Genomic DNA, 26,970 nt, shown 5'->3' with positions numbered 1-26,970 from the left:
AAATGCAGATTCTCTGGGCTGCATTCCCAGTCATTATGATTCCATAAGTCTGACTTTAGGTCTACAAATCTGTATTTTAAACAAGAATCTCAGATGATACAGTTGCAAGCAGTCCAAGAACCAGACTTTGAGAATCTCTCCTGCAGTCCTGATGCTTCTGAGAATGCAGGCTGATGTTGCACTAACTTTCAAAAGGTAACTTGTGCTTTAGGATTATGTTGGATGTAAGTCAGTGAAAAGTAGCTAAGTCTGCCTGTAATCTGATCTTTCACATACTATGTATTCCTCTGGGACCCACAGGAAGATTTCTCCTGACTGGGAGCAGTGACTCATGCCTGTAATCCCAGCCCTTTGGGAGGCTGGAGCGAGTGATCACCTGAGGTCAGGAGTTTAAGACTCCAGCCTGGCCAACATGGTGAAACCCTGTCTCTACTAAAAATACGAAAATTAGCCAGGCATGGTGACACATGCCTGTTATCCCAGCTACTGGGAGGGGGGCTGAGGCAAGAAGGTCGCTTGAACTTGGGAGGCGGAGGTTGCAGTGAGCCAAGATTGTGCCACTGAACTTCAGCCTGGTCAACAAAGCAAGACTCCATCTCAAAAAAAAAAAAAAAAAAAATTTCTCCTATGAAAGCCCAGCTTATTAAATTTGGCCCACCTTTCTGGTATATCAAGGTCATTTTGGATACATATTCTATCCCTCTCAGGTTACAGCCATCAGCAAACTGTGACTGGTGTGCTCGCTATGCCCTCAGCTGCAAATAGAAAATGACTTTTTAGTAGACAGGATGGATAACAGAGCCTGCACCTCCCCCTAAGATCTCCTGCCCCATAGCCAGCCTCTTTGGGACCCAGTTGTGTCTGCTAAAAAGCAAAGTGTTGGTGTTTTCCCGTTACGTCCCTTTAGAGAGTAATTGTATCTCTAAAGACATGAAGGCAATGTGTGTCTGATGGTGGCATTTCAACTTTGTGGCACATGGATGGAGGTGAAATACAGGACAATCTGAGCCTTCCTGCTTGTTCTGCTGGGTGCTAATAGGTACAGAAGCAGGAGGCTGTGTTCTTGGGTGCACTGGTTACCTCTCCCCTGATGGGGTCTGGGCTGCTGACCACGGCCGACTCCAGGACAGCAGGATGCTCTGCCAGGGCGCTTTCCACTTCAACAGGCCCGATCCGGTAGCTGGAAGGGAAAAACAAACTCTTCCAAGTGGACTTCCCTCAACCCCCATGAAACTTCAAAGGGAGGAGGAAAGTGCAGACAACTTGACCTTGAAGAATTGATCACATCATCATTTCTTCCCATGAACCAAAAGTAGCCATCCTTGTCCATGCGAGCTCGGTCCCCTGTGATGTAAAAGTCCCCTTGTTCTGATGCAGCTGTCTTCTCAGGATTGTCCTGAAAGACAAAGAAAGCCCGTGAAGGACCCTCTGGGAACAGCCGCTAAGGCCAGTTACTGCGCCGGTAGCCCCCTGTAGGAAGCTGGAGATCACTCAACAGAAAGTTCAGGAGTTCCTGAAGTCCAGGCTGCCCAGAGTTCCCCAATGGACAGGGAGCTATGGCCCTGTTTAGTTATGGGATTTCCCTTTTTTGATTGGAATCAACTGCCAGCGAATGGTTAAGGGCAACCACCCACCACCATCCTTAGAAGGGCCCCACAGGGCCACTGGCTATGCTTTTTAGGACAAAAGAACACACAAATACTCTTTGCGCTCGGGAATCACTGAGGGTAGAAAGTGAAGGGCTAGGCCAGATGTGGTGGTTCATGCCTGTAATCCCAGCACTGGGGAAGGCTGAGGTGGGTGCATCACTTGAGGTCAGGAATTCAAGACAAGCCTGGCCAACATAGTGAAACCCCATCTCTACTAAAAATAGAAAAAATTAACTGGGTGTGGTAGTGCACGTCTGTAATGCCAGCTACTCGGGAGGCTGAGGCAGGAGAATTGCTTAAGCCCACGAGGCAGAGGTTGCAGTGAGCTGAGATTCTACCACTGCACTCCAGCATGGGCTATAGGGCGAGGTTGCGAGATTGTGCCATTGCACTCCAACCTGGGCTACTCCAAGTAGGAAAAAAAGGAAGGGAAAGGAAGGGGAGGGGAGGTGAGGGAAGGGGAGGGATGGAAGAGAAGGGGAGGGAAGGGAAGGGAAAAGAAGGGAAGAGAAGGGAGAAAAGAAAGAGAGAAGAAAAGGAAGGAATGAAAGGTGGGAAGGAGGGAGGGAGGGAGGAAGGAAGGAGCGAGGGAAGGAGGGAAAGAAGGAAGGAAAAGAAAGAAAGAGAGAGAAACAAAGAAAGAAGGGAAGGAAAGAAGGAAAGATGGAAGGAAGGACGGGAGGAAGGACGGAAGGGAGGGAGAAGGGCTCACCAAAAAGCCCATTGGTGTGGGGCAAGAGTAGAGGAAAGAGAAAAGCAATCAAACTCCGATTCTCAAAGTTTTAAAGAAAAAGCTACTACTCAGCAATAAAAATACATGAAAACACACAGATGACTTGCAGAAACATCATACTGAGTAAAAGAAACCTGACAGACAAATTTGAATAGTTAGTGATTCCATTATATGAAGTTCTTTTTTTAAAATGCAAAATTATTACATAGTGACAACAAACAATTTATCAATTGCTGGGTCTGGAGTGGAGAGGATTGGCTGTCAAGGGGAATAAGAGAGGATTTGGGGGTGAAAAATGTTCCATATTCGACTGTGGTGGCAGTTACACAGGGGCGTATGTGTGTTAAAAGTCATCAACCCGCACACGTAACATGGGTGAATTTCATTGTAGGTAAATTATATCTCAATTCAACAAGTACCTTCCGAGAAAAAAGAAAAAATATAAGCTACCAATACCTAAAAATACATCTAGCACAAAATCTCTAAGATGTGTATGGAGAAAACTTAAAACTCGACACAACATTAAAGAAGATATAAATAAATGAAAGAAAGACTTAATCGACCTGGTGCAGCAGCTCATGCCTGTAATCCCAGCACTTTGGGAGGCCAAGGCAGGCGGATCACCTGAGGTCAGGAGTTCAAGACCAGCCTGGCCAACATGGAGAAACCCCATCTCTACTAAAAATACAAAAATTAGCCGGGTGTGGTGGTGGGTGGCTGTAATTCCAGCTACTCGGGAGGCTGAGGCAGGAGAATCACTTGAACCCAGGAGGCAGAGGGTGCAGTGAGCCAAGATCATACCACTGCACTCCAGCCTGGGTGACAGAGCAAGACTCTGTCTCAAAACAAAACAAGATAGACTTAATTAATAGAGATGTCAATTATCCCTAAGCTGTTTTATAGACAATACAATTCTAGTCAAAATGCTAGCAAACATTTTCCAAGGAACTTGACAGTTGATTCTAAAATGTAAATGAATGAGCAAAGGGCTAAGAATAGGTAAAACACTTCTAAATAAGTTGAAAAACAAGGATAGAGTCATTCTCTCACATATGAAAACTTACGGTAATGCTTTTGTGGATAAGACTTTATGGTATCAGTACGGAGACAGAGTAAGTGATCAAAGAAATACAAGAAAGTGCCAAAACCTAACTATGACTATATCAAACTTTCAAAAATTTATTTATTTATTTGAGATGGAGTCCCACTCTATTGCCCAGGCTGGAGTGCAGTGGTGTGATCTCAGCTCACTGCAACCTCTGCCTCCCGGATTCGAGCAATTCTCCTGTCTCAGCCTCCCAAGTAGCTGGAACTACAGTTGCCCGCCACCACACCCAGCTAATTTTTATATTTTTAGTAGAGATGGGGTTTCTCCATATTGGTCAGGTTGGTCTCTAACTCCTGACCTCAGGTGATCCACCCGCCTTGGCCTCCCAAAGTCCTGGGATTACAGGTGTGAGCCACCACACCTGGCCTATATTACACTTTTATATCTGACAAAATTGTCATGACAGAAAACTGGGAAAAGGAGGATTTATTCAACAAATTGGTTTTTCATATAGAGAAAAATAAAATAGACCCCTATCTCATACCATGTATACATCAACCACAGATGGATTATAAACTTAAATGTCAAAAGCCGAACTATAAAACTGTTGGAAGAAACTATAGGTGAATATGTGTATTTCCTACCCCAAAGTTGAAAATGATTTTATAAGACACAAAAAGCACTATCCATAACATTTAAAAACTTAATGATTTGATGACATGGAAATAAACGCTTCTGTTCAAGAAAAATAGCTTAAAGAAAGTGAAAGAAAGTGAAAAGATAAGCTACCACCGGGGAGGAAGATATTAGCAACTCTTACAACAAATGACCAATATAAAGAATATATTAAGAACTCCTATAGGCTGGGCGTGGTGGCTCATGCCTGTAATCCTAGCATTTTGGCAGGCTGAGGCAGGTGGATCACTTGGGCCCAGGAATTCAAGACCAGCCTGGGCAACATGGTGAAACCCCATCTTTACAAAAAAAAAAAAAAAATTAGCTGGGTGTGGTGGCGTGTGCCTGTAGTTCCAGCTACTCGGGAGGCTGAGGTGTGAGGATCACCTGAGCCCAAGAAGTCGAAGTTGCAGTGGCCATGATTGTGCCACTGCACTCCAGCCTTGGTGACAGAATGTGACCCTGCTTCCAAAAAAACTGTATTAAATAGTTGCATAATATTTCTGTGTGGTGGTGATATTAGCTATTTGAGCAAATTCCTGTGTTAGAAATTTGGGTACTTTTTAAATTTTTTTTTCTCTCTTCTTTTTCTCCTTTTTGTTCTTTTTCTTACTTTCTTTCTTTTTCTTTTTTTTTTTTTTTGCTTTTGTTCACAATGCTATAATATAATATAATTCTTTACATAACTAATTTCTGGTATTAGAAATTTAGATAGTCCCTCCACCTTTTTTATCTGTTATAAACAGCCAGCACTATAACAAACATTTGTGCATTTGACAATTTGTTTCCCTAGGAAAATAAGCATATTCCTTATATGGGTTATAAAGTTGACATGGGCATATTCATGTAACTGACATGTGCAATTCCACTAAATGGGAATGACCAACATGAATTTGAAATGTTTATGTTTATTGTGGGGGGAGAATGAGCTTAGCTTATCAAAAATCACAGAACAATTTTGGTTTGAGATTCTCTGTAATAATTTTCACGTTTCATGATTCTCACAGAAGAGATTTAATATTTTTCTCTTAATTAAGAATGAGCTGGGCCAGGCACTGTGGCTCATGCCTGTAATCCCAGCACTTTGGGAGGCCGAGCCAGGCAGATCACTTGAAGCCAGAAATTCCAGACCACTCTGACCAAGATGGCGAAATCCCGCCTCTACTAAAAATACCAAAATTACCCCGGCGAAATGGTGTGCGCCTGAAGTCCCAGTTACTCGGGAGACTGGAACACGAGAGTTGCTTGAGCCCAGGAGGCGGCAGTGCAGTGAGCCAAGATCACACCACTGTACTCCAGCCTGGGCAACAGAGTGAGAAGACAGTGTTGCAAAACAAAACAAAAAAGATCTGGAAAGAAAACTATCTGTTGGTACAGATGATGGAAAGAATCAGTCAAAAAAATTAAAGATTCTTGTCTAGCAAATAACTTTTCAAATTACTTTAGTACACTCAGTGGAATGATCTCACAACCAGAAAGAATGTGTACAAGTGCAGTAAGTACCAGAGTCCTGCTCCACACCGAGTGGCACCAAGTAAATAAATAATGAATGAATACATTTTTCAGTGGGGTCAAAGATTTACTATTGTTTCCAAGACTGATTAGCAGAAAAATACATTAAAATGTTAACATGATCTCAGCTTGGCATGATTACTATGTTGTGGGTTTTTGTAAGTTTCTGTGATTTTAAACAAAATAAAGTAAAAGATTATTTCTCTTGTAGTCACAGAAAAACCATTAAAATGCAACATTCCAAAAACAAATGGACTGGTTTGTTTCTGCTCCTTCTAATTCTGTAGCTGATTGACAGCTTAATAGACACATGAGATGGCATTTCTATTAAGCAGTGGCTCTCAGGCTTGGCTGCACATTCGAATCACCTGGGAAACTGATCCACACCAGAAATGTTGATTTTAATTAACCTGAGGTGGGGCTCAAGCATCAGCAATAACTGACGCTTGCCAGAGTTTCTAGTGCAGTCACGTCTGAGGGTTTTATAGAGAAAGCTGTGAAGAAACGAAAGCCCAACATAAACACCAGCCAAGGTGAATACAAAAGAGAAGCAATTACTAAATTATCCCAGAAACTTGGACTGAAATCTCAGGTTTGTTCCCTGCTAGCAAACCACAAAGAGAATCCTGAAGACAGCTCTGACACAATAGTGCAGTTTGACCTTTATGTATTTATTAATTTACTATTATTATTATTTTTTGAGATGGAGTCTCGCTCCTTTGCCCAGGCTGGAGTGCGGTGCTGCGATCTCGGCTCACTGCAACCTCCTCCTCCCCGGTTCAAGCGATTCTGCTGCCTCAGACTCCCAAGTAGCTGAGATTAGAGGCACGTGCCACCACGCCTGGCTACTTTTTATATTTTTGGTAGAGACGGGGTTTCACTATGTTGACCAGGCTGGTGTTGAACTCCTGACCTCAGGTGATCCACCTGCCTTGGCCTCCCAAAGTGCTGGGATTACAAGTGTGAGCCACCGCACCCGGCTGCAGTTTGACCTTCAGAAGCTCCTTTCCTTTACTGCACCTCGATTTTCTCCTCATTAAAACAACGGTGCTGCCCTCATGTCGTATGTTTGCGCTTTCAGACACACCCCTGTTTAAATCCCATGTCCTGCCTGTGCTAGTTGCATGATGCTGGATAAGTCACTTCCCCTTTGTATCAGCTTCCTTATCAATAATAGTCTTCCTTATCAATAACAGAACTTTACTAATAATAGTAGCAACCTACCTCATGCAGTCATTGTAGGGGTTAAACAAATAGATATTTACAAAGTGTGGTGCACAATGCTTAGCACACAGTCACTGTCATGAGAACGGCTGTTCCCGTCTCTTACCAAATAGCAATTGAAGAAACAGAAGGGCCGGGTGGGTCTGATACGGATGGCAACATTCCCCTCTTCTCCAGGAGGCAGGACATTGCCCTCATCATCCACAATCTGGCAGGGAGATCACAGAGGTGCATGTATGAGTGTCTACACCCTGGGCTACTGCAGCAGCCCAGAGGCCCGTGCCAGCCAGGCCTGTGTGTCTTTCTCCTCTCCACGCCAGGCCTCGCCAGAAGTTAGGGGAGGCTGCTACCTGCACATCGTAGGGTGGGACTGCCTTCCCCATGGATCCAGACTTGATTTTCATGCCTTTTGGATTGGCACAGATGACAACCTGGGGAGAAAGCAGTACGGATAAAGAACCTTTCCACTTAGCTTCTTTCCTGGACCACGCCTTTCTCTCCCCCTGCCTGTTAACTCTTTCTCTCATCCTCTTTTTTCTCCTCCCTCACTTTCTTCTTTCTTTCCCTTCTGCTCTCTCCATTTCTCTCCTTTCTTCCTCCCTTTTTTCTTTTTTCTTCCTCCCTCACTCCTTCCTTTCCTTCTTTCCTTTCCTCTTTCCTTTCTCCTTTCCTGTTTTTTTCTTCCCTCCTTCATTTTATTTCCTCCTTTATTTCATTCCTTTCCCCGTTATTTCATTCTCCATTTTCCTCTGTCCTCCCTTCTTCTTTCTTCACTATTTCCTTCCTTCCTTTCATCTTTTTCCCCTTCCTTTCCTTTCTCTTTTCTTTATTTCCTCTCTCCCTTCCTTCTTCATTTTCTTCCTATTTTCTTCCTTCCTTCTTGCCTTTCTTCTTTTCTTTCCATAGTCAACAAACAGTTATGGGGCACTCCAGGGGGCACTCAAACATAAAGAACTTAATGCATCTCTGAGCCAAAAGACTCAGTTGATCCCCAGATCTCTTCCTAGATGACTGTAGAGGACGCTGCTTAGAATCTGGGACTCTGAACAGCCGCACATGTAGGCTGTCTTGGTAGAGACAAACAATGCATTCAACCGTGAGGGCTGGTTTGCTGGTCATGGTATAGTTGTAAAAGCACTTTAAAGTACCTTTTTTTAATTTTTAAGAAGTGTGTGTGTGTGTGTGTGTGTGTGTCTGTTGTGTGTGTATTTCAATAGGTTTTTGGGTATGAGCGTTTTTTTGTAACATGGATGAATTCTACAGTGGTGAATTCTGAGATTTTAGTGCATCTGTCACCTGAGTAGTGTACATTATACCCAATATGTAGTTTCTTTACCCTCACACCCCTCCTCCCACCTTCCTCCTTCTGAGTCTCCAGAGTCTTTTATACCACTTTGTATGTCTTTGCATCCTCATAGCTTAGCTCCCGCTTATAAGTGAGAACATATGGAAATCAAAAGGGAAGGAAAGCTGATGGAGTTTTGTTATCAGCTTCTCCCCTGGGTGGAGGAGTGGTGGGGTGGTCCCTGAGAAGCTTCAGGGAGGTTACAGCTGGAGAGGCAGGAAGCCCTGGAGGGGACCTGGTCCCTCCAGTACTCACCGTTTCAGACTGGCCATAGCCTTCGTACAGCTCCACACCGGTCTGGCGTTTCCACTTCTCCCTCACGTCAGGGTTGAGGGCCTCTCCTCCGGTCAGACAGTGCCTCAGGCTCTGAAACTGGTACCTTTCTCAGGCAGGAAAACAAGGCCACCTATGTCAGGATCTTCATACCACCCGCCTTCTGGTGCCACTGCCCAGACGTAAACACCCACAGGCACTAGAGGGTAGACGGCCCTGCTTTTTAACCTGCTCTAAGTGAGTCCATCCTCTGGCTTTGCAACCATTCTCCTCATGGACAGATAATTTTTAAAAGATTCACCCTATCTGAGTTTGGGATAAAATCAGAAGCTCATATAATAGGTGTTGGCATAATATGGTGAGTTCCAGGTAACTTGGCCAAAATAATTTAGTTGGAAAAAAACTGATCATAAATTGGTTAGGACAATAATCTGATTGAAAAGGATAGATAAATCAATTAGAAATTGAAAAGATAGGCCAGGCACCATGGCTCACACCTGTAGTCCCAGCACTTTGGGAGGCCAAGGTGGGCAGATTGCTTGAGCTCAGGAGTTGAAGACCAGCCTGGTCAATGTGGTAAAACCCCGTCTCTACCAAAAAATACAAAAAATTAGCCGGGTATGGTGGCACATGCCTGTAGTCCCAACTACTTGGAAGGCTGAGGTGGGAGGAAAGCTGGAATCCAGGAGGCGGAGGTTGCAGTGAGCCAAGATCATGCCACTGCACTCCAACCTAGGCGACAGAGCAAGACGCTGTCTCTTAAATAAATAAATAAATAAATAAGAAAGAGGAAGAGAAAGGAGAGAAAAGAAAATTGAAAAGATAAAAATTAGTCCTCTAAGAATCCCACAAATTCCTACAGATTAATTATGTTGCAAAACGCCCTTTCTGTTCAACAAATCATCCAAACTAAAAGAAAAAAAAAATCAGTGATTGCAAGTACATTTTTGATCTTGGAGGAGAGGGGAGATCAAATTGGCTTGACGAAGTTGCTTAGTACTACCAAATGGCATTCAACGACATTGTTCTTAACAAGGTACTTGGAGCTTGCTTTCAGCCAAAATCATCTGGAGATGCACACATCAGATCACCGAATGGGATGAACTTCTTACGTTGGAGAAGAATTCACTTTTAGAAGCATGTAAGAACTCCCTCCTCTGGGCACTTGGTGGGTAGATTTATGTGATTAGGAAAGATGAGAGGATGACTCCTCATGACTTGGGGGAGGACAAAAGAGGGAGAATAGGTCAGGGTTGGTGGGTACTGAAGGACGGTGGGCCTTTCTCCATATACCCCAGCAACTAGCCCTGTTCTGCCAGAAGATGTTGCTTTGGCTTCATCCAGGATGGAGCCATCATCAGTGCCTTGTCCCTTTCTCTTGGGTGCCCAATGGCATGTGGTCAGAGAACAGTTGGCTGGTGTGAGTCTGAGGCTGAGAGTTGGGGCATCTACTGTGGTGTGGGCTTGTTAGTTTCACCAGAACTGAGGGCCCTGGCCACAAACCCCACTTCATAGGTGGCTAACAATTGTCCAATCATTTCTCTCGCCTCACAGAAGTAGCAGACACACTGCTGAGAGAATAGCCCATGGGTGTATGGTGTGGGGAGAAGCCTATCTCAGGTGCTAAAATTTCAGACTGCCCTAAATCTATTTAGTTCCATCTGGATGCAAATTTTTGGGGGCCAGAAGCTTGTTCTTGAGGGGCATCTGTGAGGTTTACAGGTATGTTGACTTGTCAATGTGTATGTGTATAAATGTGTGTGCGAGAGAGAGACAAAGAGAGAGGCAGAAAAATATATAGACACAGAGAAAGATAGAAAGAGAGTTGGAATGAGAGGATAGTTGTATGTGTGGATACCCATGCTGTATATTCACATACTTAGGCCCTCAAAGCACCAAACACATGGGCTGTACCTGGTCAGATCCTCCTGCACAAGCAGCCGAAAGATGGTTGGGACACAGCAGAGGGTGGTTATCGGGAATGTAGAGAGAGTCTAAACAAAAGCAAAGGGGGAAAGATGTCCTTAGAATCACTGGGGTGGGACCATGAAGATGGAGCCAAATGCACTGCATCTTTATATTCTCACTACCAAAGCAGAGAAGTTGAAAACTATGTGTGGAATCCAGCATCCAAGATGGTGCCCAGTGACCCCTACTTCCTAGCATTTGCACCTTTGGAGGAATCCCCTCTCACCTCATACCAAAGTGGGTCTGTGACAGCAATGGCATACTGTCAAGGTGATGAATATCACTTTCAAGATTCAGTTGTACAAAGACTACGGTTTCTGTCTTGGATGTTCTTTCTCTCTCCCTTTCTTGGATCCCTTGTTCTGGGGGAAGCAAGCCACCACGTTTTCAGTATGCTCAAGCCATCCTATGGACAGGTGCACACAGTGAGAAACTGGAGACTCTAGCAAACACCCAGTGAGAAACTGAAGTCTACTAAAAACCACCAGTGAATTTGTTTTGTTTTGTTTTGTTTTTTTGAGATGGAGTCTCGCTCTGTCACCCAGGCTGGAGTGCAGTGGCAAGATCTCAGCTCACTGCAACCTCCATCTCCCAGGTTCAAGGAATTCTCTGCTTCAGACTCACGAGTAGCTGGAATTACAGGCACCTTCCACTATGCCTGGCTAATTTTTGTATATTTAGTGGACATGGGGTTTCACCATCTTGGCCAGGCTGGTCGTGAACTCCTGACCTCATGATCCACACGCCTTGGCCTCCCAAAGTGCTGGGATTACAGGCATGAGCTACTGTACCCAGCCACCATGAGTTTGTAAGCAATTTTTCAGCTTCAGTCAATCCTTAAGATGATTGCAGTCCTAGCTAATATCTTTTTTTAAATTATTGTGGTAACATACACACAACATAGAATTTGCCCATTGGAATGGTTTTTAAGTGTATAGTCCAGTGGGATTAAATATTTCCACAATGTTGTGAAACCATCACTACCATCCACCTCCAGGACTATTTTTATCCTCTCAAACTTAAACTCCGCACCCATTACACAATAATTTCCCATTACTCTCTCCCCTAACTCCTTGTAAACACCGTTGTACTTTCTGTGCCTATGAATTTGACTACTCTTGGTATCTCATGTAAGTGGAATCATACAATATTTGTCCTTGTATGACTGTCATGTTTCACTTAGCATAATGTCCGCAAGGGTTATCCACATTATATCATATAACAAGATGTCCTTCCTTTTTAAGGCTGGGTAATATTCCCTTGCATGTACACACCACATTTTGTTTGTTCATTCATCTGTGGATGGACACTTGTGTTGCTTTCACCTTTTAGTTATTGTTAATGCTGCTATGAACACGAGCGTACTTTGCTGACCTCTTGATTGCAACCTCATGAGAGACTCTATTCCCAAATCCCCTCATTAAGCTGCCTCCAGCTTCCTGACCATCAGAAACTGTGAGATAAATGCTTGTGTTTTAAAGTTCTATGTTTGGGTATAATTTATTACATAGCAATAGATAATGAAAACACTATGTCAGAGCTGGGGACAATGCGAGGAGAAGGTCCATACACTGGCTGATCAAGCACTACATGGATAATGATGGTGATGAGTTTGATCATGATGATAACAATCAATATGGGTTAAGAATCTACTATATTTGGTCCACCATGTGGTACCAGCTTACTCCTGCAAGAATGGCCATAATCAAAAAATCAAAATAGATGTTGGCATGGATGCAGTGAACAAGGAACACCTCTACGTTGCTGGTAGGAATGTAAACTAGTACAACCACTATGGAAAACAGTGTGGAGATTCCTTAAAGAACTAAAAGTAGAACTACCACTTGATCCAGCAATCCTACTACTGGATATCTACCCAGAGGAAAAGAAGTCATTTTATGAAAAAGATACTTGCACATATATGTTTATAGCAGCACAGTCTGCAATTGCAAAAATGTGGAACCAACCCAAATGCCCATAAATCAAGTGGACAAAGAAAGTGTGGTATATAAATATATATAATGGAATACAACTCAGCCATAAAAAGGAATGAAGTAATGGCATTCACAGGGACCTTGATGAGATTGGAGACTATTATTCTAAGTAAAGTAACTCAGGAATGGAAAACCAAACATTTTATGTTCTCCCTCATAAATGGGAGTTAAGCTATGAAGATGCAAAGGCATAAGAATGACATAATGGACTTTAGGGACTTGGGGGAAAGGGTGGGAAGGGGGTGAGGGATAAAAGACTACAAATTGGGTGCAGTGTATACTGCTTAGGTGATGGGTGCACCAAAATCTTATAAATCACCACTAAAGAACTTACTAATGTAACCAAACACCACCTTTTAGTTACTGTTCCCCCATAACCTATGAAAATAATTGTTTTTTAAAAAAGAATCTACTATGTTTTGAAACAACGTAAGTGTCCATCAACAGATGAATGGATAAAGAAAATGTACATATACACAATGGATCCATAAAAAAGAATGAGGTCCTGTCATTTGCAATAACATGGGTGGAACTGGAGATCATTATGTTAAGTGAAATAAGCCAGGCACAGAAAGACTAACTTCACATGTTCTCACTTATTTGTGAGATTTAAAAGTCAAAACAATTGACCTCATGGAAATAGAGATTAGAAGGATGACTACCAGAGGCTGGGAAGGGTAGTTGGGGGCTGAGAGAAACGTGGGGATGGTTAGTTGGTACCAAAGTAATAGAATGAATGAATAAGACCTATTATTTTAAAGCCCATCAGGGTGACTTTAGTCAATAAAAACTTAATTGTATATTTTAAAATAACTGAAAGAGTATAATTAGATTGTAACACAAAAGATAAATGCTTTCAGGGGATGTATACCTCATTCTCTATGATGTGATTTTCATGCATGGCATGCCTACATCAAAATATCTAATGTACCCCATAAATATATACACCTACTATGTACCCACAAAAATTAAAAATTATTTCAAAAAAGAACTTACTATGTGCTGGCCCCTTTGCCTTGTATCATTTCATTCTCACAGCAACTCTATAGAGATACGTTATCCCTTTCTTATAGGTGAGGCTGAAACTGCAGTTCAGGGAGATTAGGCAACTTCCCCAAGGCCACATAACTAGCGAATCAAAGGTGTAGGATCAGAGTCCAGGTCTGACTCTTTGACTGATGGCATGACCTGTGCAGTTAGCTACCAGGTGATACAGCTTATCTCAGTACAAATAATATGAGCAGAAGAGCCCTCTGACATTTTCAGGAATGACACTTAGGATACGGGGGGCTGGAGAAAGGTGACCTGTGTCTTGACTGGGGGCACCAATCTCCTCCCTCCCTATAAGAAGACCCTGGGAGGCTGAGCAGGAGTCACCAGGACTCTCTAGTTGGGCCATGTTAAACACCATGGACAGTAGCATTTGGAGTTGAGGCACAGACTGATTTTGCCTAAGGGTTTGACAAATACCTAGGGTTGTGGCAGAGGCATAAGGAAGAAAGTGGTGGAGACAAGGGCACCCCATGCAGGAGAAATAGCAATGAAATGGTCTTAATCTAGGAATCTAGCTAGAGCATAGGCAGTGATGGAAGGGAACCAGGTGGTCAGGAACCAGATTATGGAAGGCCCGGGAGCCACACTAAAGAAGCCTTAAAGTCATTGATTCATGTGTTTTCTCCTGCAGCCTGAAATCTATATCCCACTCATCTGATTTATACCCAACACATATGGGGTGTTGTTGGTTTTTCCTCTTACATTCAGGATAACTTTGGCATCAACTCGGGGCAGCTCATGCACAAAAATACAAGCTCCATTAGGCCAGGCAGAGAAGAGAGTCCAGGCTGCCTTCACCCAGCCAGTGTCAGTCGTGTTCCAGAAGATGTCCGATTCGGTCAAGGCCACCCACCGTCTGCCAAAAATTAGAGAACGTCAGCACCCTTGGCGATGACTCTACCTTTAAGAAGGATTGTATTATCTATATCACCCCATTTGGAGCCCTGCTCAGTGGGTACTCACTTATAGTTGTGAAACCTGAACAAGAACCATCAAGTCAACTATTGTCTCAACAAGCATTTATTGAGCATCTTCCATGTACCTCTGCCCTAGACTAAGAATACAGAAGCAAAAAGAGTTTCCAGAAAGTTCACAGTCCAGTGGATGTGATCTATAAGGGAAAAAGTTAACCTCAGTACTCTGTGCTAAGGTCACTTTATTTAGGCAACATTTATTTAGCACTTAGTCTGGGTTAGCACTAGGGATATAGAAATGAACAATTCGTCTTGCTTTAGGGCCTTAGAGTTTAGGAAGTATAAATATCTAGGAAGCCGCTGGAAAGCATGTTTTAACAGAGCTAAACACAAAGCCTTGTGCAATTACAGAGAATAGGCACCTAATCCAGAGCAATGTTGGAGATGAGTTTCTGAGAAATGCTCTGGTAGAGGAGATGACACTTGAGTTAGACATAAACAATGCATAGGGATTATATAGGTGAGGCAGAGAAGCAGGAGCATCCCAGGAATGGGAAACAGTGTCTGCAAACATGCAAGACAGAAAAGCAGTCATGCACTTGAATCCTGGGACACAGGCACTCCTGGTTCTCCCCCTTTCATTGGCTGTTCCCTTCTCAGTCTCCTCTGCTGAGTCCTCCTGGTCTCCCCTTCAGTGCAGAAATGCCTCAGGCACTCAGTCCTGAGACCCATTCTCTTTTCAGTTTATATTACACTTTGCTGATCTCATCCCATCTCATGGTATGAAATACCATCTTTACACTGATAAGTTCAGCATGAATCTTTCTCTCTAACTTCAGACGTGTATATCCAAATGCCCACTCAACATCTCCACTTTTAACAAGGCGATGGAGATGTCTAAGAAGACTCTCAAATTGACAACTCTATAAACAAACTCTGTTTTCTTCCCACTAGACAGCTCATCCCACAGTTCTTCCCCCATCATTTAGCGCTTCCGGTTGTTCAGGCCATTCTTCTTAGAGCCATCCTTGACTCCTCCTTCTTATTCCACACTGACTCTGTCAGCAAGTCTTATTGGGTCTAGGTTGAAAATACATTCAGAATCTCATCTCTTCTCCCACTTCTCCCCGGGCAAGCTACCATGCTTGCCTCTTAATGCACTAGTCATCTTCTTTAGCTGTTTCCTCTACAGTTTCATTGTGAACCCAACATCCTGAGTGAGCCTTTAAAAAACATATTAGATTACGTCACTCCTCTGCTCAAAATATCCAATGCTTCTCAAAAAAAATTAAACATAGAATTACCATGTGATCCAGCAATTTCATTTCTGCATGTATACCCAAAAGAAGTAAAAGCAGAGACTCTAACAGATACTCGTATGCCAGTGTTTATAGCAACATTATTGACAACAGCCAAAATGTGGAAGCTACCCAAGTGTCTATCAACAGGTGAATGGATTATTTAAAATGTGGTCGAGGCCAGGCGCAGTGGCTCATGCCTATAATCCCAGCGCTTTGAGAGGCCGAGGCGGGAGGATCACGAGGTCAGGAGTTCGAGACGAGGTTGGCCAACATGGTGAAACCCCATCTCTACTAAAAATACAAAAATTAGACGGGTGTGATGGCAGGCACCTGTAATCCCAGCTACCTGGGAGGCTGAGGCAGGAGAATCGCTTGAAACTGGACGGCAGAGGTTGCAGTGAGCGGAGATTGCACCACTGCACTCCAGCCTAGGCAAAAGAGAAAAACTCTGTCTCAAAAAAATAAAAATAAAATAAAATAATAAAAACAAATAAAATGTGGTCTATCCATACAATGGAATATTTTTCAGTCTTAAAAGGGAGGGAAATTTTGACACATGCCACAACATGGATGAAACTTGAGGACATTATGCTAAGTGAAAGAAGCCAAATTGCAAAACAAAAGGACAGACTGCATGATGCCAATCATACGAAATACCTGGAGTATCAAATTCACGGAAATGAAAAGTAAAATAGAGATTACCAGGGGTGAGGGGAGAGGGTAACGGGGCATTATTGGGTAATGGGGGCATAGTTCTCATTTGGAAAGATAAAGTAAATTCTGGAAATGGATGGTGATCATGGTTGCACAACAGTGTGAATGTATTTAATGACATTAAACTATACACTTAAAATGGTTAAAAGGGTACATTTATAATATATGTATGTATATGTTTATGTATGTATGTGTATATGTGTGTGTGTGTGTGTGTGTGTGTGTGTGTGTGTGTGTGTATATATATATATATGGCTACGATTTAAAAAGAAACCTCCAGTGGCTTTTCACCTCACTCAGAGTAAAATCCAGAATCATCAAGATCCTTCCTGAGCTGCTCCTATTGGCTCTTTGACCTCAGCTCCTGACATCTTTCCCCTCACGCCACTCCCTCCAGACCACTCGCCACTTTCTGTTCTTGGATCCTCTAGACAAGCTGCTCTGGTACCTTCCGCTGGCCACAAAACCCAGTCCGTAGCTGCTCTGGGAGTGCTCGACCATCTTGGGGGCCCCGGTGGTTCCGCTGGTGAAGTAGATGGCCAGCGGGTCTCGACTCTTTGTCCTCAGGCAGTTGTGCTCTGTAGGTGCCTCCCTGTAAAACGTAAAAACACTAGGTGGCGCTACCATAGTAAAAACAGTTAGTAGCACTGGTAATATGTATAACAACAATATGACTATCGTTTCACAAACATCACGTGTGAGGTGCTGTGCTGAAAGCTCTGGCTTGGGTAACCTGCAATCACCTCATAGGGTAGGTACTATCATTATAACCCTTTTGCAGACAAGGAAACTGAGGCTCAAATGGTTAAATAACTCACTCAAAAGAGCCCATGCTTTCTTACCAAAGTATGAGGACTTTCTGGTAGAACACACACATGTCCGTGTCTATAATTCTGCACATTTAGGCACAGTTTCCACCCCCACCGCAATTTCTAATAATTTAGAACTGTTTTCTAAAGGTTTCCCCCAGTATGGGATTTTGAGATCTGGGTAATTCCCAAAGTTCTGAGATCTGGATGACCAGCTAATCCACTGGCTCTCATCCCTGGCTGCAACGTGAAGTCCCCTGGTAAATTTTTGGAAGAAACTTGTCTATCCACTCTGAACAAAATAAAATCGGAATCTTTGATGTTTTCTTAAATGCTTCTCAGTAATTCTAGTAACAACCAAAATTGAGAACCACTGATCTAGGCCCACCTGACAGCTCTTCAAAACTATATGGGCTGATTTTTTTTTTTTTTTTGAGACAGTGTTTTGCTCTTGTTGCCCAGGCTAGAGTGCAATGGCGCAATCTTGGCTCACTGCAACCTCCGTCTCCTGGGTTCAAGTGATTCTCCTGCCTCAGCCTCCCGAGTAGCTGGGATTATAGGCATGCACCACCACGCCCAGCTAATTTTGTATTTTTAGTAGAGAAGGGGTTTCTCCATGTTGATCAGGCTGGTCTCAAACTCCTGACCTCAGGTGATCCACCTGCCCCGGCCTCCAAAAGTGCTGGGATTATGGGCGTGAGCCACGGCGCCCAGGACTATGGGCTGATTTTTTAAAAAAAGATCTCAAGGGCTCTTGCTCATCTATGTCTGGTTAAGTAGGTCAGATGTGAGGCCTTGTCATCTGTATTCAAAACAGCATCCAGGTGAATCTGATGCAGCTGGTCTGTGGGGTGAGCATTCGTGACTCAATTGTTCAGGCCCCTGAGAGGCCCCTTTTGGGTTCTGGCTTCCAATCAGGACAAAGTCTCAAATTCTAAGAAGGGTTTCCACCAGGTCCTTGCTCTAAGGCAGATAGGGTCTCGGCCCTGCCCAATTCTGACTTAACTACTTTTTAGCACCTTGGGCAAGTCACTTTAGTTTTCCAAGCCTCAGTTTCCTCATCTGTAAAACTGGGTTGAAGGGCACATCATCATGTCCTTTTCAGGAATTAAATAAGATGATGTCTTATCCATTATGGTGTTCTGAACACCAAACACAATGCTTGTCACGAAATAGATGTTCATTAAACCTTTGCTACATGAATGAATGAAGGTGAAGGCTTACATAGCACAGTATCTAGGAATACGCTAAGTACCCAATACACGGCCATAAGTTGATTATTAATTGACCACCTGCTATGTACTAAATGCACCATATAGGTTATTTCATGTACTCTGAACGGTAGCTCTAATAACCACTACCGCCATTATAGAAGCAAATGAAGCACAGAAAAGCTGCTGACAAATCCAGCACTGACTGAATGAGCGACCTTGAACATTAAGGTGGTGACCAGGATTATGCTCAGGTCAGTCTGGCTGCCAAGGGGAGTGTTCCACTCTGATTCACCCTCTGTGTGTGAAATCAGCAACGCATTTCATCTTTTGTTGCTTAAAGGGGAAATGATTTCATTTTTCTGCTGTTCTCCTGGAGAACCCCAATTCACCGGAGGAGTTCCCTGAAGTTCAACCAGCCTGGCCGACTGTCGCTGTCTGACACCAGCAGCTTGGTCTGGAGGGAGGGGCATTCAGCACTGATGGCATCCACCCTTGGAGCTAGGGAGTCACTGGTGATAATGGACTTGGCCCTGGACGCCTGCAGCCGGTACTTGAGGTCCTTCTCCGTCAGCTGAGTGACACCCGGAATCATGACAACCCCTGGCATAAAACAGAAGTGGATGTTGACTGGATAGCAGGGAAGGTCTTGGGTATAGAGGTAAGAGATGAGGGCAGGAAGGGGCTGGGGAGGGTTGGAATGCCTGAGCTGGAAGAGGTAACAATAATAACAGCAGCCTAAAAACCCTAGCCTTCTGAATAAGTGCGTGATCACTCATTCACTCAGCATCAGCGGAGGCTTGCTAGGCTCACTGCGGCCTCTTTCCTCCTCTGTTTCTCTGCTGAAGGAACCATTCTAAGAAGGTAATGTTTCACTGCCCTGGACATTCGTGACAACAGGAGGAGCTGTCCCCCTAACCTCCTGCAAGGGATAATATCACTAGTTCTTTTATTTCCTCTTTATCTGCCTTCCTTTGGCAGCTGGATAATGCTGTGATAATGAGAATCATAAAGTCTAAGAGTGAAACTAACATAGATTGGTTATAGGAGTCCCTCATCTATAACTGCGTTGTTCAGGTAAAATTCTAGCAACTAAAGCAAGGCTCCCAAACCACGACCAGCAGAAAATAAGCTTGATTTGTCCCAGTCAGGACTTTTTAAAATGACAGATGCCAACATTAAAAGACAGGAGGATTTTTCATAAAAATCCAGAGTTTTCCATTACAAATCAGAAGTTCTGATAACACCGGTATTCATCCTGTCGTGGGAACATTTGGTTCGAGTTGAGAAGCAGCGACCCCATTTGATAAAGCATGTGATCTCCCGTTTGCCGCAGTCCTCACCACTCCCTACTGCCTTGCACTGACCTGCTTTTATCAATTACATCACTGTCTGGCCCCTATTATACAATCAGGTCTGTGACTCTTGGGCAAATAGGAAGTAAGCACAACTCCACATAGGGTTTATTTTCGCTCCATCTTCAAGACTCTGTGGACACCGCAAAGCTCTGGCAGGTTGTGTCTGACCCCAGCTAAAATTCCCAGCCGCCCTGCTTACTGACCTGTCCGCATGCAAGCCACACTGACCAGCCACCACTCCGGGAGCCGTGGGAGTACCAGCATCATTCTGTCCCCAGGCTGCAGGCCACATGCACCCCCCAGCACATTGGCTGCCTTCCTGGACTGCTTCCCCAGCTCCTCAAAGCTCCACTTGATCTCTGCTCCTGTGCCATTGACCCACCAGAAGGCAGGATTTGGGGGGCGGTGTCCAGCCTAGATGGTGGTGCAGGCAGAAAAAAAAATAGAAGTAATTTATTGAGAATTTTTGTTTGCTTGTTGCTGTTGTTTAATGTTTTATAGTAGTTTATGTAAAATTCACAGGGTTCCAAAAGCAAAGCAATATGGAAAGGCATGCATTGAAAAGGCTTGCTCCCTTCCTTGTACCTATCTGCCCTGTTTTCTACTTCCTCTGCCTCACTAAGTAACCAATTGTATTAGTTTTTTGCATATCCTTCCATAGTTTCTTTAGGCAAACACAAGCACATATATTTTTCCTACTATCTTTTTAATGCAAAAGGTAGCACGTGATTTACGCTGTTTTCTGTTTTTCCCTTTTTTATTGAAATATAATTCAGGTACCAGAAAAATCACCATTTTAAAGCACACAACTCACTGTTTCTTAATATATTCACAAGGTTGTGTAGCTATCACCATTCTCTAATTCCAGAACACTTTTGTTGCCCTATAAAGAAACACTGTACAAATTAGCAGTCCCTCCCCATTCCCTCCTCCTCCAGCTCCTGGCTACCACTTATCTGCTTTCTGTCTCTATGGATTTGCATCTTCTGGATATTTCATATGAATGGTATCATACAATATGTAGCTTTATGTCTGGTTTCTTTCACTTTGTACAATGCTTTCAATATTTATCTATGTCATATCATGAATTGGTATTACATTCTTTTGATGGCTGAATAATATTCCACTGTATGGATAGACCACATTTTGTTTATCCATTCATCAGTTGACAGACATTAGGGTTGGTTCTACTTTTTGGCTATTTTAAATAACATTGCTATGAGGATTTATGTACAAGTTTTTGTGTGAGCACATGTTTTCTATTGTCTTGGATATGTACCTAGGAGTACAATTCCTGGGTCAGTACTGTAATAACTCTATGTTAACTTTTGGAGGAACTGCCAAACTGTTTTCCATAGCACCGCACCATTTTACGTTTCCATCCAGGCATGTTGGAGGGTTCTAATTCTCTGCATCATCTCCAACACTTGTTATTGTGCCTTTTTTTTTTTTTTTTTTTTTTTTGCCATGCCACTGGTTATGAAGTGGTATCTCCTTGTAGCTAGAATTTGCATTTCCCTAGTGAATAAAGATGTCAAGCATCTTTTCATGTGTCTATTGGCCATTTGTTTATATTCCTTAAGAAAATGTCTATTCAGATTCTTAGCCCATACTTTAATTGGGTTATTTGTCTTTTTCACTGTTGAGTTTGAGTTCTTTAAGTGTGGTAGATACTAGACCCTTACCCAATATGTGATTTTTCAGATATTTTCTCCTATTCTGTGAGCTGTCTCTTTACTTTCATATACAAATACTATTAATTTTCATGAAGTCTAATTAATCTATTTTTTCTTTTGTTGCTTTTGCTTTAGAAACCGTTGCCTAATCAGAGGTCACAAAGATACACTCCTATGTTTTCTTCTAAAAATTTTCTTATACTTTTTGTTTCTTCATTTAGGTCTTTGATACATTTTGAGCTAATTTTTGTATTTAATGTCAGGTAAGAGACTCAATTAATTCTTTTGCATGTGAACACCCAGTTGTGCCAGCATCATTAGTTGAAAAGACAATTATTTCATCCATTTAATTGTCTCTGTACCCTTGTTGAAAATCAATTGATCGTAGATTTGTGGATTTATTTCTAGACTCTGAATTAATACCTATTTATCCAAGTCTATCTTTATGCTAGTGCCACACTGTCTTGGTTACTGTAACTTTTCAGTAGATTTGAAATAGAAAAGTGTTAGTCTTCTTTTTTTTTTTTTTTTTTTTCCAAGATTGTTTTGGTCCCTGTGGGTCCCTTGCATTTCCATAGGAGTTTTTGAATCAGCTTGTCTATTTCTGTAAACAAGTCTCCTAGGATTTTGATAAAGTTTACATTAAATGTGCAGCTCAATTGGGGGTGTATTTTCATTTTAACAATATTAATTCCTTTAATCCATGAGCATGGGGTGTATTTCTATTTGTTTGTATCTTTTCCAGTTTATTTCAGTAATGTTTTGTCATATTCCGTGTACAAGCCTTATACTTCTTTGGTTAAATTTACTTATATGTATTTCATTCTTTTTGATGCTATTAGTAAATAAAATTATTTCTTAACTTCATTTTTTATTCCTCCTTACTCAAGTATTGAATATTAAGTTATCTGCTCTTAAAATACAATGACGAAGCAGGGATTCCATAACAGTCACAGAGATATCCATTCAAACAGTGGATTAAAATAAAAGGAAAACAATGAGTCACCAATCCCAAGCAACTCTGAATCCAACTGAGAAAACTCTATTATGTTTCAAAGCCCTTAATCCTCTGTGGTTGTGGCTTTGCTTTCTAGTTGCTCAGCTCCACCCTCTGGGCTCCCAATTCCACATTCTTGGCTAACAACTCTGCCCTAAACAATCTTTTCTTTTTCAAGAAGGGTGACACATGTTTGCAGCTAAGTAGCTTTAACCATCTGCTTCCTGCCTGTAGAATTTGGGGAGTCCAACAGCCTTCTTTTATATTTTCCTGCTCTCTGTCCAGTACAAGATGGCAGTGTTTCTGCTGATATAACATTCTCAAGAAACTAATGGTTCTCTCATGTATGTCTCAGTGATTCATCCCATTAGAGAAGTAGCTCCTCCACAGATCTTTTCCACATAATTCCATCTCTATTGCTGGTTTCTGCCTCCATGACTGAAGGAACTCAGGAGCCCCATGTCTAATCTCTTTAAAAAGTTCTCTGTGACTTTTTGATACTTGAATTGCTGGCAAAAGATTGTCCAACCACACTCTTGGATTTCCCTTTGCAGCATACTTTTCTGACAGTGAATATCCTAACTTTAATGTCTTTTATAATATAAGAAGGCTGAGAATTGTTCAAACCACCAAGTTCTGGCTCTGTTTTTGCTTAACAATTCTTTCCTCTATCTCTTTCTTTCCTTTAGCGTTGTAATATAACCAGCGAGAAGAAATCAGGCCACATCTTCAACACTTGGCTGGGAAATCTTCTTAGCTAAATATCCAAGGTTATCCCTTATAAGTTCTTCTATCCATATGGCTCTAGGACGCTAGTCAGCCAAAATTTCTGCCACTATGTAATAAGGATCCACTTTCCTTCAGTTTCTGATATTACATTTTTCATTTCCTTCTGAGTTTTTATCATCTGTGCCTTTAATGTTCATATTTCTACCAACAGTCTGTTCATGATTCATGATTCTTTAAAACAATACAAGTCTCATCTATCATGTTCCTCCTTTCTTTTTGAGGTCTCGCTCATTAATCATTAATATCTGCATTTCTACTAACAGTCTGCTCAAGGCAATCCAGGCTTTTTTCTGTGCTCCTCAAAATTCTTCAAGCCTCTACCCATCACCTAATTCCAAACCTACTTGCACATCCTTTGGTATTTATTACAGCTCTCATTGCTACTCTTGGTGCCAAAAGTCTGTATTGGTTTCGAATAATCCTATCTATTGCTGCTGTAATAAATTACCAAAAACTTAGTTGCATAAAACAACACAAATATACAGCCTTATAGTTCTGGAGATAAAAAGTTCCAAATCAGTCTTGGTGGACTAACATCAAGATATCAGAAGAATTGTTTTCCTACTGGGTGCTTTAGTGGAGAACCTGTGTCCTTGCATTTTCTAGTTTTTAGAGGCAATTCACATCCCTTGGATCATGGCCCCACATCACTCCCACCTCTGTTTTCATTGTCACATCTCCTTCTCTGACTCTGACCCTCCTTCCTTCTCATAGGGTACCTTATGATTATATTGGGCTCATCCAGATAATCCAGAATAATCTCATCATATGAATATCTTTAGTTATAATAATGTTTGCAAGGTCTCTTTTGCCGTGTAAGATAACATACTCACAGGTTTCAGGGATTAAGATGTAAAAATCTTGGGGAAGGGGTGCATTATTTTGATAACCATAGCCATGCTATTTCAAGTTTCTTTGAGCATCTTGTAAATTTTTGTTAAAAACTATACATTTAAAATTACATCATTTGATTACTCAGGAAATCAGATCCCTCCTCCCCATCCATTCCCTGCAACTCCCCAGAGTTTGATTTGTTGTTGCTGATTGTTGTTGTTTGTTTAGTGACTTTTGTGAACCATTTCTGTGAAGTGTGCATTATTTGTTCTATGTGGCCACTGAGATCTCTACTTGGTTAGCTTAGTAGTCATCTTATGATTAGACAGAAATTTCTTTAAATGCCTGAAACCAATAAATCTCCCAGTCTTTGGGTGGGTGTTGAGGCACACCTTTAGCATTCAGCCAGGCAATTAACAATCCTGCCTCAGTCTTAATTTCCTGCATGCTCAAACTCTCAGTCTGCCAGAAGTGAGAGCTTAGAGTTTCCTCAGATCTTTCCTAAGCATGTGCAAAGCCCTGGGAAAGAACACAGCCTTACTTAGGTGTGTTGATTTCTAGATTTCCAGGAATACAATATAATTTTTAAAGCTCCCATAGACATTAGATCCTCCAGCTTTTCTTTTTTCACTCTTTGGTGAGTCTATTGTTTGTCCCGCTGGTATCCATCACCTTAGGGAACAATGAAGCTATAATATTTGTCTGTAATTGTTTTGGACAAAAACCCCCAGGGAAAAGGCTTTTCTCATTGGTTGAGCCTCAAGTTGATTCAAATACAGTTTTACAAGTAGGGTCTTCTAAAGAACCAATGGGCAGCTCAAATAATAACAGTTCTTCCTAAGTGAAGCTTTGAAAAAACTCCAACTCCATTCTGTCCCCTCTAATGGTTGCCATGATGCACAAGAAATGGGGGCTGTTATTTTTCAAGGCTACCGCATAGCTGGAAAGTCCTTATTCTACCATTTTTTCCTCACCTAATCCTGCTTGCTTGTTTTTATCATTAGGAGAAGTCTTCTAAGGATGCCCCTAGTATTGCAAAAAGAACTTAGATTTTTGTAGGCCATCAGGAATGGAGCATCCTGGCTTCATCTCTTACATGCACTTCTCATTTAATTCTCACTATTACTCTAAGTAGCATATGGTATGACTATCATTGTACAGATGAGAAAGTTGAGATCTAAAGAACTTAGGGCACTTGTCCAAGGTCACACTTCAAGTACATGGATGAACAATGTCTATCCGACTGCAAAGCCTGCTTTTAAGTCTCAGTCATCCTCATACCACCTTCATAAGTTTCACTATATCTGCTGACAGTTAATTTTACTGTATCTACTAACAATGCCATTTACATCATATTTTTTCTTTAAACAATCTCATGTTATAATTAACATGAATACAATTCTTTGAATTAAATTTTATATTTCTAGTTTTGTATTCTCCAGCTTTTCTTTTTTCACTTTTTGGTGAGTCTATTGTTTGTCCCTACTGTTATCCATCACCTTAGGCAACAACGAAGTTAAATATTTGTCTGTAATTGTTTTGGACAAAACCCCCAGGGAAAAGGCTTTTCTCATCAGTTAAGCTTCACATTTGTTGAAATACAGTTTTATAAGTAGGTCTTCCTCTTATAAATGAAAAGTTAATATCATGTAACACAAATAAAAAGTAACCATGAAATAGAGAGACTCAACAGACACAGATATAAGGGAAAATAAAGAAGAAAGCAGATGCACAGAGACACACAAATAAATCAGGGTTCTCTAATTCAATTCTATGTATCTGTTATGATCTGCAAAAAGCTTTGAGCCTGAGCCCTATTCTTTCCTTATTTTATTTTGTTTTGTCTTATTTTATTTTATTTTTTGAGATGGAGTCTCACTCTGTTGTCTAGGCTGGAGTGCAGTGGCATGATCTCAGCTCACTGCAACCTCTGCCTCCTGAGTTCAAGCAATTCTCATGCCTCAGCCTCCAAAGTAGCTGGGACTACAGGTGTGTGCCACCATGCCTGGCTAATTTTTATTTATTTATTTTATTTATTTTATTTTTAGTAGAGCCAGAGTTTCACCATGTTGGTGAGGCTGGTCTTGAACTCCTGACCTCAGGTGATCTGCCCTTCCTGGCACCCCAAAGTGCTGGAATTACGGACGTGAGCCACCGCGCCCGGCCTTCTTTCCTTATTTAGAAGAGAAGCGCATGACACTGAACAAGAGACATCAAAGAGTAGCAGCAAAACAAAACTTCCTCCTTCAGTTGATGAACAACTAGAAGGGAATCGGAAGGGACATAACTGTCTCACTGTGTGATTTGGGCTCAAGAATGCAGGACACTTCAGAGAAGGAACAAGCATGTCTAAGGCTCACAACACTGACTCAGATTTTTTTTCCTAAGTCTCAAATGCTAACAGTTTACATTTTAGAACCAGCAAAATTCCCAGGTCCAAATTTTCTCATCAACATGTCTTGGAGTCTTGAGTCTCATTGTGGTACCTGAGGGCAGCCTCAGATGACCCAGGTGGACTCTAGGACAGAACAGGCTTCACCTCTTCCAGCCGACTCCACACATCCAGCACATCATGGGCAAAGTTGAAGTACTCAGGCACCGGCTGCCTTCCCAGGCTGATGGCTTCCCAGGTGGCCACGATCTTCTGAGGAACAGGTAGAGGTGTTGGCTGCCCGCGAGACCCACAGAATCCCCTGGAGTTCCTCAGTACCTGGAGGACCATGTGTCTCAACCATGGTCTCATGTGGTTGCCTCCTGTCTGTCACCAAAGAAAGGAAAGAGGGCATTGTCATATATTTTGGACTTTGGGGACAACACGAGGTTAGGAGAAACCTGTGGTCAGTGCTGACGGTGACTGTGGTCTCTACTGACTTGTAGAACAAACTCTCCACCT

The 26,970-nt window shown here is 42.2% G+C and overlaps 2 protein-coding genes across 7 annotated transcripts in view; one reads left to right on the top strand and one right to left on the bottom strand.

Annotated features, from left to right (window-relative positions):
• ACSM5 (acyl-CoA synthetase medium chain family member 5) overlaps positions 1–26,970 on the bottom strand; it is a 31,299-nt gene that overhangs the window by 2,566 nt on the left and 1,763 nt on the right. For 2 of the 6 annotated variants that reach the window (XM_015125745.3, XM_015125744.3), the window contains exons 2-12: positions 26,617–26,835; positions 19,985–20,195; positions 18,816–19,026; positions 16,852–16,995; positions 14,177–14,330; positions 10,374–10,453; positions 8,442–8,565; positions 7,192–7,272; positions 6,948–7,049; positions 1,269–1,396; positions 1,081–1,180 (exon numbers count right to left, since the gene is read on the bottom strand). In XM_015125745.3, coding sequence (XP_014981231.3) covers positions 1,081–1,180; positions 1,269–1,396; positions 6,948–7,049; positions 7,192–7,272; positions 8,442–8,565; positions 10,374–10,453; positions 14,177–14,330; positions 16,852–16,995; positions 18,816–19,026; positions 19,985–20,195; positions 26,617–26,820 — 1,539 coding nt within the window. In that variant the 5' untranslated portion in view covers positions 26,821–26,835. Of the gene's footprint in view, positions 1–1,080; positions 1,181–1,268; positions 1,397–6,947; positions 7,050–7,191; positions 7,273–8,441; positions 8,566–10,373; positions 10,454–14,176; positions 14,331–14,478; positions 16,044–16,851; positions 16,996–17,761; positions 19,027–19,984; positions 20,196–26,563; positions 26,836–26,970 lie in introns of those variants that run through there. The other 4 variants (XM_077986420.1, XM_077986419.1, XR_013411911.1 and 1 more) reach the window with 4 other exon arrangements.
• PDILT (protein disulfide isomerase like, testis expressed) overlaps positions 18,742–26,970 on the top strand; it is a 61,678-nt gene continuing 53,449 nt past the window's right edge. The window contains exon 1 of the mRNA XM_077986421.1: positions 18,742–19,084. The gene's annotated coding sequence lies outside the window, so the exon portion shown is untranslated. The remainder of the gene's footprint in view (positions 19,085–26,970) is intronic.

This window comes from Macaca mulatta, chromosome 20 (genome assembly GCF_049350105.2).
Source record: "Macaca mulatta isolate MMU2019108-1 chromosome 20, T2T-MMU8v2.0, whole genome shotgun sequence".
Taxonomy (NCBI): Eukaryota; Metazoa; Chordata; class Mammalia; order Primates; family Cercopithecidae; genus Macaca; species Macaca mulatta.
Note: the sequence above shows the minus strand (reverse complement) of the source record. Positions and strands in the feature narration are given on the sequence as shown.